The following is a 12,661-nucleotide window of genomic DNA, read 5'->3' on the forward strand; positions in this document are numbered from 1 at the left end:
TATATCATTATGGACACTTACCACGCTGCACATTGGTCTTCCTCTTCTTCCAACCACGACAACCGTTACAGAAGTGGGGATTCACAGTGGGGGATATGACCCCATCAAATTCCTGCTGTCTAAAGGGGTCTGCATTGAAGTGGGGATTCACAGTGGCGGATATGACCCCATCAAATACCTGCTGTCTAAAGGGGTTAGATAAGTTATACACAAAAGTGGTGAGGGTCATTTCATATTTTCTTCTACACAGTACATTGTTTACATTATTTAAAATAGAAAGGAGAATGGATGAGAGAAGAAAATAAATACATGTTGAAATAAAGAGCTGAGAAATAGAGTTACATAACTATTCATAACAAGAACATACAGCTTATATATATATACACAGTATAAGGGCCTGAGGTCATGAGGCCATGGTACCGCATGTGGAAATGACCCAGACACAACCCCTCTAAAGACCTGAGTCAGTCTCCAGTCTCCCACCAGACAGGAACAAGTGTCTGTGCTGACAGCATGGAGCGTACCATTGTGTTGCAGTGTTGATAGGTGACCCCCCCCTCCCTCTCATATCCACAAAGTATTTCAGAGCAGGAGTACTGATCTAGTATCAGGTCCCACCGGTCCATCTTATTCATTATCTAAAAGTTAAACTGATTCTAGTTCAGCACTTCTGTTCTGAGATGCTTTGTGAATACATCCAGGCTGCATCACATACGGCCGTGATTGGGAGTCCCATAGGGTGGTGCACAATTGGCCCAGCGTCGCCCCGGGTTTGGCCCGGGGCAGGCCGTCATCGTATATAAGAATTTGTTCATAGCTGACATGCCTGGTTAAATAAAACATTTTTTTTTTTAAGAAAAAAAAGAAGGCAAGCCCTTGACAACCTGAAGCCACTGAGGCATAATAAGGACTGGAGAATGCTTCCAAGATGTTCCAACTGTTATTTTCAAGGTAATCTACTCATGTTCACATATGGTGATTCATGGACCTCTATATCCGGGTTGCATCCGAATTATATGGACCAGTATCACATGCGCACTAGCACTCAGAGTGTCCTGCGCCTGACTCCGCCTTACCCGCATCACCTAGACTTTTGACAGTGACAAAGAGCTCTTATAGGACCAGGGCACAAATAATAATAATAATAGTCAATAATTTTGCACGAGCACTCAGAGCGCACAGGGAGCTGTGCAAGCAGCGACATCATCCAAAAACATGGCAGACATTGGATGAATATAACATTTTAACATCTTCGGCTGTGAGTGAGTGAAAAACAAATCGGTCTCAGTGACAATTATTTGAATAATTCAACGGATGTTTTGTTCATAAAGGTGATGACTAGTGTCTTTATTAGCAATTTTCAAATCCGACTTCTCTGTGTGGCCGTCTATGGAAATTCTTTCTGGGCCGAGCGTCAGTTAAACTGCAATACCAGGTCAAAGCTGTAGGGGCAGTCTAAACTGTGCCTCTAGACCGGAATACTTAGCTTTGTACGAACCATCCAGACCTCGTGAGCTTACATTTGGTTGTAAGTTCGCGAGATCAGGATGGTTCGCACGAGGCTACAGAACGCTGGCCCCTTTCCTGAAACGTTACGGGTGCCAATTGACCCTTCGCTAAGCCCCGAATTTTGGGCAAGCAATTTCAGCACTCCAATGAATAGGAAATGTCATCGAGTCCAACACCTCAGACAAGTTGAGCTCAAGTTTAAATCCCATGAAAGCCAGTTAGGGCTATTATTTTTTTTAACAGACCTGAACTTGAGAACATATAAAAATGAACACACGAAAAGGAACAAACGAACGAAACGTAACAGTACCGTGTGGCGAACAAACAGACACAGCAACAATCACCCACAAACAAACAGTGAGAACAGCCTACCTTAATATGGTTCTTAATCAGAGGAAATGTAAAACACCTGCCCCTGATTGAGAACCATATCAGGCTAATTGAAAATGAACCCAACATAGAAACACATAACATAGAATGCCCATTGATGATTTGAGAGCACTAGTTGGCTCCAAAAGTGGTTATAGCACAGAGTTTCTAAACCCAGAGGCACAACATCGTGAGACTTCCAGGAACGCTTGCGAAACAGACTAAGTAGACCAGACCGGAGTTTGAAAAGTCAACGAGAGACTTAAAAATAAGTAGATGACGATGTTATTACTCCAACCTCGTGAAATTTACAAACTGACATGTTTTCATTTTTATCAAAAACAACTTTATATTGAAGAAGCGCCTTTGATTTGATGGCTTACACATGCTCAGTTCAACTTTATATTGAAGAAGCGCCTTTGATTTGATGGCTTACACATGCTCAGTTCGGTGCGAGAAGCAGTCGTGTAAAGTACTTAAGCAAAAATACTTTCAAGTACTACTTAAGTCGTTTTTTGTGGTATCTGTACTTTACTTTACTATTTCTATTTTTGACAACTTTGACTTTTACTCCACTACATTCCTAAAGAAAATGTTGTACTTATTGCTCCATACATTTTCCCTGACACCCAAAAGTACTCGTTACATTTTGAATGCTTGAACAGGATAATGGTCCAATTCACACACTTATCAAGAGAACATCCCTGGTCATCCCTACTGCCTCTGATCTGGCAGACTCACTAAACAGAGAACATCCCTGGTCATCTCTACTGCCTCTGATCTGGCAGACTCACTAAACAGAGAACATCCCTGGTCATCCCTACTGCCTCTGATCTGGCAGACTCACTAAACAGAGAACATCCCTGGTCATCCCTACTGTCTTTGGTCTGGCAGACTCACTAAACAGAGAACATCCCTGGTCATCCCTACTGCCTCTGATCTGGCAGACTCACTAAACAGAGAACATCCCATGTCATCCCTACTGCCTCTGATCTGGAGGACTCACTAAACAGAGAACATCCCTGGTCATCCCTACTGCCTCTGATCTGGCAGACTCACTAAGCACATGCTTCCTTTGTAAAGGATGTCTGAGTGTTGGATTGAGCCCCTGGCTATCTGTAAATAAGAAAATGTGTTTGTCTGCTTTGCTTAATATAAGGAATTTGAAATTATTTATACTTGTACTTTTACTTTTGATACAGTGTATTTTAGTGTATTTTAGCAATTACATGTACTTTTGATACTTAAGTATATTTAAAACCAAATACTGTTTGACTTTTACAAGTATTTTACTCAGTGACTTTCACTTTTACTTGAGTCATTTTCTATTAAGGTATGTTTACTTTTACTCAAGTATGACAAATACTTTTTCCACCACTGGCGAGAAGACCGTTAGACCCGATGATGTGCTTCTACGTATGAGCTTAGCCTGCCAACATTGCCATGACATCGCCTGAGTGTTATCGGGGATTTCTATAGGAGAAGCAGTTTCTGCCCATCTTCATACTGTGCTCTGCGTGGTTACAGCGTTGACTGCATGCTGACAGTGAATTCAGAGCCATTTAGTGGCTAGCTACACTACAAACATCATTTTACCAGGTTTCTGTGAAGCAATTGTCATGAGTCAGACACAACATACCCAAGAGTTTCCTGATTTGCAAGGGGTAGTCTGTGTTTATTTGATTGTTTATTAGAAACACAGTTTGAGATCATTCTGAGGGGATTTTGCCAGTTGTAGGGATTTGGGCTTCCTGGGAAAATGTCAAAGGTTGCTAAAGTAACCAAGGGGGGGCGCGAGGCTTAAAAGAAGGAAGCCCTCTTGGGATCCTTTCGTGCCACTCTACCTATTCTTATTCTACTGGTGTATTTGAGTTAATTTTGCTCTCTGTTGGTACATTTGAACTCAAATAGCCATGGACTATTTATTTGCAGCTATTATAAAAAGCATCGGACAGAAAATAATGGAAAAAATAAGAACATTATTGACAATGTTTGAAACGTTTATTATATTTAAAAATACACTTTTTCAACATCAAATGTAATTCTGTAACACACAGACTGTGGTTTAAAAATAAATAAAACTTAAATACTGAAAGGCATTGATTTCACCGTTTTGTAAAATCATAACAATATATTTATGATAACACAAATAATTATACAGGGGAATACAATATACAACTTTCTGTAGTTTGTATAAAATAGCTGTCAAAATCAGTATCATAAGAAATTTGGCCACTTGTGGTCATATACCAGCCAGTGGTGAACAATTTGTTCAATACAAAACTCCCTTAGGGAGAAAAAATACATTTTCTGTAGGACCATCATGAGAACAGATGATTCTGTATACTCAACGTAGCACCTCTCTCCCAGTCAGACGATTCAAGGCTATCTAACCTACTACATTACAATACTGAGGAACTGTGATCCAGGTGTGACCAGCAGATCTTCTTTGAAAACAGAGCCAGCCTGTTCCTGCAGTTGTTCCTGCTGTTACTGTTGCTGGTCTCTATATGAGGCTGTCGATGCTTTTCCTGCAGTTGTTCCGGCTGTTGTTCCTGCAGTGGTTCCTGCAGTTATTCTTGCTGTTGTTCCTGCTGTTACTGTTGTTGGTCTCTATATGAGGCTGTCGATGCTGTTCCTGTAGGTCTGTAAAGGTTCCTCAATGTCTGAGGTGCTGTTCAGATTAAACTTGTTAGCTGGAAGGAGGCAATGAAGAGCATATTGATGAATATTGTCAAGTAAGAAATAGCCATTCTGAATCAAATCTGTGTAATGAAACAGGGATGTTTTTGAATTTCTTATGTCTTTCTTATTCCTAGCCAATGACTGTGATTGGAGAAGATAAGGGCCTTCTTGTGTGTTTACCTTTCTGTCTGATTCGTTTGAGGAGCCATGCGGCCAGAGACAGGCCAGATAATGACACAGCGCCCCCTGCTGCCAGGCCTAGGATAGTGGGGTTCAATGGCGGCTCAGGTGCTGCTGGAGGAAACAAGAAACAACAGAGGAAAACAGTCAAACAATCTGAATCAACTGATCGGTCACATCACTGACTACAACCCTCTCAAAACATGTTCGTATTTTGGTAGCCCCCTTATGTAGGATATGAACTCATGATGCATTCATAAAGCCTTTATAACCGCTACATAAGACATACTTTGTCCTGATGACCAGCGAATATCCAGTTTGGTTGTCTCACAGAATTTCAATTTGGCTGTGTCTCACAGAATATTCTGTTTGATTGTGTCTCACACAATCCAATTGTCTTAAGGCTTAAAAATCCTTATTTAACCTGTCTCCTCCCCTTCATCTACACTGATTGAAGTTGATTTAACAAGTGACATCAATAAGTGATCATAGCGTTCACCTGGATTCACCTGGTCAGTCGTTGTCATGGAAAGAGCAGGTGTTCTTAATATTTTGTACACTCGAGCTGAGTAAAACCTCTCACTTCACCTCTTTCTCTCCATTTAAACTCAGTCTATACTGTTTTAGTATTGTGTGTAAATGTGTCAATTGACTGAGATTAAACAGGAGAGGAAGAGGCGAAGTGAGAGGTTTTACTCAGCCCAAAATCTGTCCATGAAAATAAGCCCCTGAAGTGAGGAATTTTCGTATGAAGGTCAATGAGATGGTGTCGCATTTGGTCAACAACAAAAATGTCATTGCTAACTTGCTACGTGAGGCTTATTTGATTGAATAGAGGTTTCATAATGGTTATGTTTATGGCCCTGGTAGTCCCGAGTGGCGCAGCGGTCTAATGCACTGCATCTCAATGCAAGAGGCGTCACTACAGTCCCTGGTTCGTATCCAGGCTGCATCACAGCTGGCACACAATTGGCCCAGTGTTGTCCGGGGTAGGCTGTCATTGTAAATAAGAAATTGTTCTTAACTGACTTTCCTAGTTAAATAAATACATGTCGTTTTACGAATGCACTGATATAAGTGGACGCACGTGGCATTTCAGCAACTTTGATAAAAAATGTTGTTGTCATAGAGATAGATGGGGGACTAGTCATTGATATAAGCCTTTTAGCAGGGAGATTGCCATTGAAGGCCGACACCCGTTTCAAGTAGTCACCTTAGGGGGATTCTATGAGTTGTGAACAATCGGCCAATGAAGAAGAAGGAAATGTAATACTTCAGCATTCTCGCCTCCTCCCGCCTGCCTTGCATCTTTGAGGACATGCATTTCCATTGTTAGAGTGGTCATATGTCTATCTAGTCAATAAAGACATCGGTTTAAAAACTCTTGTCAATATAGACAATGGTTTAAATCAGGTCTATTTTAAAAATGCAAAAAAGTTTGTCCTTACCTTCACAGTGTGGTATCTCCTCACTCCACTCAGCAGGTGATGTGCAGGTCACCGTGATCGCCCCCTTGAGGAGATAACCCTCAGAGCAGCTAAAGTTACAACTGCTTCCATAGGTCAAGTCTTCTCCACAGCTGATAGCGCCATCCTGTGGCTGCTGGAGGGTAGGGCAGCTTACAGCTGCAAGACAGAGTGAATAGTGGTGCAGTGGTCAGTCTGTGTCCAGAAACAGTTCTAGACTGTCATTCAATTACAAACTATATTTGTCCTCCTAGATATTTCTGAATGTAAAATGTCCTTTGTCATTCATATATTTATAGCAACTACAGTTGATGTAACATGTTATGGGGGCTACGTTTACAGATATGCAGAACCTGTACACACCAACACACTGCGGCTGTGAGTCGTTCCACTGTCCCGAGGCTCCACACTGCAGGGTAGCAGAGCTGGAGGCCAGCCTCTCATAGCCCTCCTCACAGGTAAAGGTACAGGTGGACAGGTAGCTGAAGGAGCCCAGGGGATGGGAGCAGGCCATGGACCCCTTCCCAGGTTCATACAGCTCACTGCATAAGACCACTGAGGAGGAGAGGGCAGACCGCAATACATTACTAAATGTGTCATTGCTGTCACAGATTCTATAATGGCAAAGATAGCCCCCCTCCTAACTCAGCCTCCAGTATTTTTGCTGCAGTAGTTTATGTGTCGGGGGGCTAGGGTCAGCCTGTTATATCTGGAGTATTTCTCCTGTCTTATCCGGTGTCCTGTGTGAATTTAAGTATGCTCTATCCAATTCGTTCTCTCTCTCAGAGGACCTGAGCCCTAGGACAATGCCTCAGGACTACCTGGCATGATGACTCCTTGCTGTCCCCAGTCCACCTGGCCGTGCTGCTGCTCCAGTTTCAACTGTTCTGCCTGCGGCTATGGAACCCTGACCTGTTCACCGGACGTTCTACCTGTCCCAGACCTGCTGTTTTCAACTCTCTAGAGACAGCAGGAGCGGTAGAGATTCTCTGAATGATCGGCTATGAAAAGCCAACTGACATTTACTCCTGAGGTGCTGACTTGCTGCACCCTCGACAACCACTGTAATTATTATTATTTGACCCTGCTGGTCATCTATGAACATTTGAACATCTTGACCATGTTCTGTTATAATCTCCACCCGGCACAGCCAGAAGAGGACTGGCCACCCCTCATAGCCTGGTTCCTCTCTAGGTTTCTTCCTAGGTTCTGGCCTTTCTAGGGAGTTTTTCCTTGCCACCATGCTTCTACACCTGCGTTGCTTGCTGTTTGGGGTTTTAGGCTGGGTTTCTGTACAGCACCTTGTGACATCAGCAGATGTAAGAAGGGCTTTATAAATAAATTTGATTGAGATACAGAGATGAGTCCTCAATCTGTTTCTATGGTCTGTTGTTCACACGCATATCTGCCCTCTCATTGGCTAGAATGGTCCCACCTGTTCTCGCCATCTTTGAGGACATGTTCTTCCATTGTTAGAGTGGTCAAATGTCTTTCTTGTCAATAAAGACATTGGTTTAAATAGATTTAAAAACTCTTGTCAATATAGACAATGGTTTAAATCAGGTCTATTTTAAAAATGCAAAAAAGTTTGTCCTTACCTTCACAGTGTGGTATCTCCTCACTCCACTCAGCAGCTGATGTGCAGGTCACCGTGAGCGCCCCCTTGAGGAGATAACCCTCAGAGCAGCTAAAGTTACAGCTGCTTCCATAGGTCAAGTCTTCTCCACAGCTGATAGCGCCATCCTGTGGCTGCTGGAGGGTAGGGCAGCTTACAGCTGCAAGACAGAGTGAATAGTGGTGCAGTGGTCAGTCTGTGTCCAGAAACAGTTCTAGACTGTCAGACAATTACAAAACTCTATTTGTCCTCCTAGATATTTCTAATGGAAAATGTCCTGTGTCATTCATATATTTATAGCAACTACAGTTGATGTAACATGTTATGGGGGCTACGTTTACAGATATGCAGAACCTGTACACACCAACACACTGCGGCTGTGAGTCGTTCCACTGTCCCGAGGCTCCACACTGCAGGGTAGCAGAGCTGGAGGCCAGCCTCTCATAGCCCTCCTCACAGGTAAAGGTACAGGTGGACAGGTAGCTGAAGGAGCCCAGGGGATGGGAGCAGGCCATGGACCCCTTCTCAGGTTCATACAGCTCACTGCATAAGACCACTGAGGAGGAGAGGGCAGATCGCAATACATTACTAAATATGTCATTGCTGTCACAGATTCTATAATGGCAAAGATAGCCCCCCTCCTAACTCAGCCTCCAGTATTTTTGCTGCAGTAGTTTATGTGTCGGGGGGCTAGGGTCAGCCTGTTATATCTGGAGTATTTCTCCTGTCTTATCCGGTGTCCTGTGTGAATTTAAGTATGCTCTATCCAATTCGTTCTCTCTCTCAGAGGACCTGAGCCCTAGGACAATGCCTCAGGACTACCTGGCATGATGACTCTTTGCTGTCCCCAGTCCACCTGGCCGTGCTGCTGCTCCAGTTTCAACTGTTCTGCCTGCGGCTATGGAACCCTGACCTGTTCACCGGACGTTCTACCTGTCCCAGACCTGCTGTTTTCAACTCTCTAGAGACAGCAGGAGCGGTAGAGATTCTCTGAATGATCGGCTATGAAAAGCCAACTGACATTTACTCCTGAGGTGCTGACTTGCTGCACCCTCGACAACCACTGTAATTATTATTATTTGACCCTGCTGGTCATCTATGAACATTTGAACATCTTGGCCATGTTCTGTTATAATCTCCACCCGGCACAGCCAGAAGAGGACTGGCCACCCCTCATAGCCTGGTTCCTCTCTAGGTTTCTTCCTAGGTTCTGGCCTTTCTAAGGAGTTTTTCCTTGCCACCGTGCTTCTACACCTGCGTTGCTTGCTGTTTGGGGTTTTAGGCTGGGTTTCTGTACAGCACCTTGTGACATCAGCAGATGTAAGAAGGGCTTTATAAATAAATTTGATTGAGATACAGAGATGAGTCCTCAATCTGTTTCTATGGTCTGTTGTTCACACGCATATCTGCCCTCTCATTGGCTAGAATTGTCCCACCTGTTCTCGCCATCTTTGAGGACATGTTCTTCCATTGTTAGAGTGGTCAAATGTCTTTCTTGTCAAGAAAGACATTGGTTTAAATTGATTTAAAAACTCTTGTCAATATAGACAATGGTTTAAATCAGGTCTATTTTAAAAATGCAAAAAAGTTTATCCTTACCTTCACAGTGTGGTATCTCCTCACTCCACTCAGCAGCTGATGTGCAGGTCACCGTGAGCGCCCCCTTGAGGAGATAACCCTCAGAGCAGCTAAAGTTACAGCTGCTTCCATAGGTCAAGTCTTCTCCACAGCTGATAGCGCCATCCTGTGGCTGCTGGAGGGTAGGGCAGCTTACAGCTGCAAGACAGAGTGAATAGTGGTGCAGTGGTCAGTCTGTGTCCAGAGACAATTCTAGACTGTCATACAATTACAAAACTCTATTTGTCCTCCTAGATATTTCTGAATGGAAAATGTCCTGTGTCATTCATATATTTATAGCAACTACAGTTGATGTAACATGTTATGGGGGCTACGTTTACAGATATGCAGAACCTGTACACACCAACACACTGCGGCTGTGAGTCGTTCCACTGTCCCGAGGCTCCACACTGCAGGGTAGCAGAGCTGGAGGCCAGCCTCTCATAGCCCTCCTCACAGGTAAAGGTACAGGTGGACAGGTAGCTGAAGGAGCCCAGGGGATGGGAGCAGGCCATGGAACCCTTCTCAGGTTCATACAGCTCACTGCATAAGACCACTGAGGAGGAGAGGGCAGACCGCAATACATGACTAAATGTGCCACGATGAAGACATTACTCAAGATACACAACAACTGAAATACAGGAGGTCTAAGCTGTCATACTGGTATAAAGACCGATAGCAAGACACTGAATTAATTCAAAGAAAGTACAAATCAAAAGGTTACAACAAATGGTAGCTGTTATTTTATTCTCTTATTAGTCTTTCCAGAACACTTTATTTATAAGGTTAATAAGAGGATATACTTACATTCACAGGTGGGAGGCTGTTCCGACCATGATTCTGAGGCTGTGCATCTCACAGGCCCGGAGCTGCTCAGCCTGTACCCCTCTTCACAGGAATACTGACACGTCGAATCAAAGGAGAAATTCCCATTGGGGTGAGAGCAACTGACACTGGCTTTAGCGGGGACAGTGACCTCCTCCATCTTACATTCAACAACTGCCGACAAAGGAAAACAGGCAAGGAGTTACTTTTAAGAGGACTTTTAAGAGGACTTGGTTTCATACTGCCTGTATTAGATTATTGGACTATATCATCCTGGCTTGCTTACCGTGTTCACACTGCTCTCCGTAGAAGCCCTCAAAGCATTTACAGCGGTGGCTGTTGATGGTCTCCACACACTCTCCATGGTAACATGAGTCGCTCTGACACGAGGCTGTGAAGCACAGAGCCGTCTTCTTCTTCATACACGTCTCGTCGTTCCACTTCCCTGTGTCCTTCTCTCTCTTGATGTACATCTCCACACAGTCCTCGTTGTTCCCCCCGTTGTTGGGTTCTCCGTCTGCCCAGTTCTCTGCCTCTTTAGTCAGAACCTTATTGGTCCCCACCCAGGTCCACACGTCGTCCACCTTACGGATCCCTATCCAGTAATAGTTGGTCTGCCTGGGCAGGATGCTGTTAAGGTGGGAGATCTCTCCACGGTTCTGGATGGCCACCATGTCAGTGTAGTGCTCCGTGCACCACTTTCTAGCAGTGTCCCAGTTCATCGTTTTGTTGGAGTGATGGTAGGACCAGCCCTCTACTCTACTGCACATGGTGACAACTGAGGAATGACATATAAAACAAAAAGGTCAATATTGACATACAGTAAATAAATGAGTTTACATGAATGGGATTTTAGAATTACATAGATCTTTTGAAATGTATTTCTTACTTGAGTACAGGAGGAAGAGGGTGATCCATGAGCTGGGGCTTCTGGCTTGCTGTGATGCAGAGCAGAAGTCCTGTGGAGACAACATCAAGCCATACTTTACTGACTGAGAAATGCATTGGCTGTCTGAAATGTATACAAACTAACTAATGCATCTAAATTTTAAGGCATAAACCAATTCTCTCAACAGTACTTACCATTGTACGTTTTTAAATGTGATGCTCTTTTGCAGGTAAATCTCTAAAGGATATGTTTCTAGTCTTATCCAGTGGATGAAATGATACTGCTCTCTGGTACTCTGTGCACACATATATATATACACCAACCCACACTTCAACAACGGCCACAGACCGGAATTCATCGTTATGACACTGCCTGGGCGTGAATAGGCTACTCTGGAATTTCCAACTTGGAAACTTTCTCCCTCTCTCTCTCCCTCTTTTAGATATCTGAACTCTATCCTATTGTGTCGGTCAGACAGATAAGGGTTTCTCTGAGCACGGGCCAGAGCCCAAAGCTCGGGCTGCAACAGGAAACAAAGAATGAGGTAGCAGGAAGCTCTCATTAACAACAGCCTCTGTCCTGGGCAGAGACTCACAGATACTGAGCTGGTGTTGAAATGTTTCTTTCACTCCTTTGAAATGTCTGGCTAACACCACATCAAGCATTTGTTGTCATGAATAGTGGGGTGCATAATCTATTAATTAGTCATAACATTGTAAGCTAACAGTTGACAAATGTACGATGTCAAGTCGACCTCTATTTCAAGTGCATTTCATTGAGTTGGGTTTTGTTATAACAGTGTAGAATGTGACTAACCCACTACTGTGTTTAGGTATTTTTATTAAAGGCTATGCACAGCTTGAGAGGATAGAGAGAGACAGACAGGTTGTCATGAAGATACTGGGAGACAGACAAGTTGTCATGAGGATACAGGGAGAAAGACAGGTTGTCTGTCTGTGTGATGGGAAACAACACTATAGACGCCTGTTGGCTGCCTGCACTGACTACCATGGCTCACATCCTTCCTGACTGGACTCACTTACACTCTGAACATCTACCACAGCAGAACTCTTTTGTTGACCCCTAGAAAGTCCCCCCTTCCTGAGGCCCAGACAGAAATGCTGCCGGTGAGGAAACAGAGATTTCAACATGGCGTCTGATAAAGGCTTGATAATCCCAAATGGATTCTAATTAGGATGACTGAGCGATGAGCAATGACAGATGGAGAAATAATCACTTTCCAACAGTTTATGTTTGAGTATTACCACTTAATAACTTTGAATGTAATTATATGAGGTCATTAAAGATCCCATGGCACTTATCGTAAGAGTAGGGGTGTTAACCCCGGTGTCCTGGCTAAATTCCCAATCTGGCCCTCAAACCATCATGGTCACCTAATAATCCCCAGTTTACAATTGGCTCATTCATCCCCCTCCTCTCCCCTGTAACTATTCCCCAGGTCGTTGCTGCAAATGAGAACGTGTTCTCAGTCAACTTACCTGGTAA

General features: G+C 43.7%; 1 protein-coding gene across 2 annotated transcripts; it reads right to left on the reverse strand.

Annotated features, from left to right (window-relative positions):
• Nucleotides 1-3,867: 3,867 nt before the first annotated feature.
• On the reverse strand, nucleotides 3,868-11,447 carry LOC129869427 (E-selectin-like). Of its 2 annotated transcripts, XM_055943829.1 has the most exons (12): nucleotides 11,350-11,447; nucleotides 11,156-11,225; nucleotides 10,553-11,044; nucleotides 10,249-10,440; nucleotides 9,806-9,997; nucleotides 9,424-9,600; nucleotides 8,189-8,380; nucleotides 7,808-7,984; nucleotides 6,573-6,764; nucleotides 6,192-6,368; nucleotides 4,744-4,857; nucleotides 3,868-4,574 (listed from the first exon to the last, which is right to left on the reverse strand). In XM_055943829.1, the coding sequence occupies exons 1-12, from the start codon at nucleotides 11,350-11,352 to the stop codon at nucleotides 4,492-4,494; spliced, it is 2,061 nt and encodes a 686-aa protein (XP_055799804.1). In that variant the 5' UTR covers nucleotides 11,353-11,447; the 3' UTR covers nucleotides 3,868-4,491. The 2 variants fall into 2 exon arrangements, with proteins under 2 accessions (XP_055799804.1, XP_055799805.1); XM_055943830.1 differs by lacking the exons at nucleotides 6,192-6,368; nucleotides 6,573-6,764.
• Nucleotides 11,448-12,661: the final 1,214 nt, after the last annotated feature.

The sequence above is a fragment of the Salvelinus fontinalis genome, chromosome 14, assembly GCF_029448725.1.
Source record: "Salvelinus fontinalis isolate EN_2023a chromosome 14, ASM2944872v1, whole genome shotgun sequence".
In the NCBI taxonomy this organism is placed as follows: domain Eukaryota; kingdom Metazoa; phylum Chordata; class Actinopteri; order Salmoniformes; family Salmonidae; genus Salvelinus; species Salvelinus fontinalis.

Excerpts from the sequence above, each read along its gene's own strand:
- LOC129869427 (XM_055943829.1), bottom strand. Across the intron at positions 6,369-6,572 it reads CTCACAGCCGCAGTGTGTTG|CTGTAAGCTGCCCTACCCTC; the intron begins GTGTGTACAGGT and ends TCTGTCTTGCAG. Across the intron at positions 4,575-4,743 it reads CAAACGAATCAGACAGAAAG|CTAACAAGTTTAATCTGAAC; the intron begins GTAAACACACAA and ends GCCTCCTTCCAG.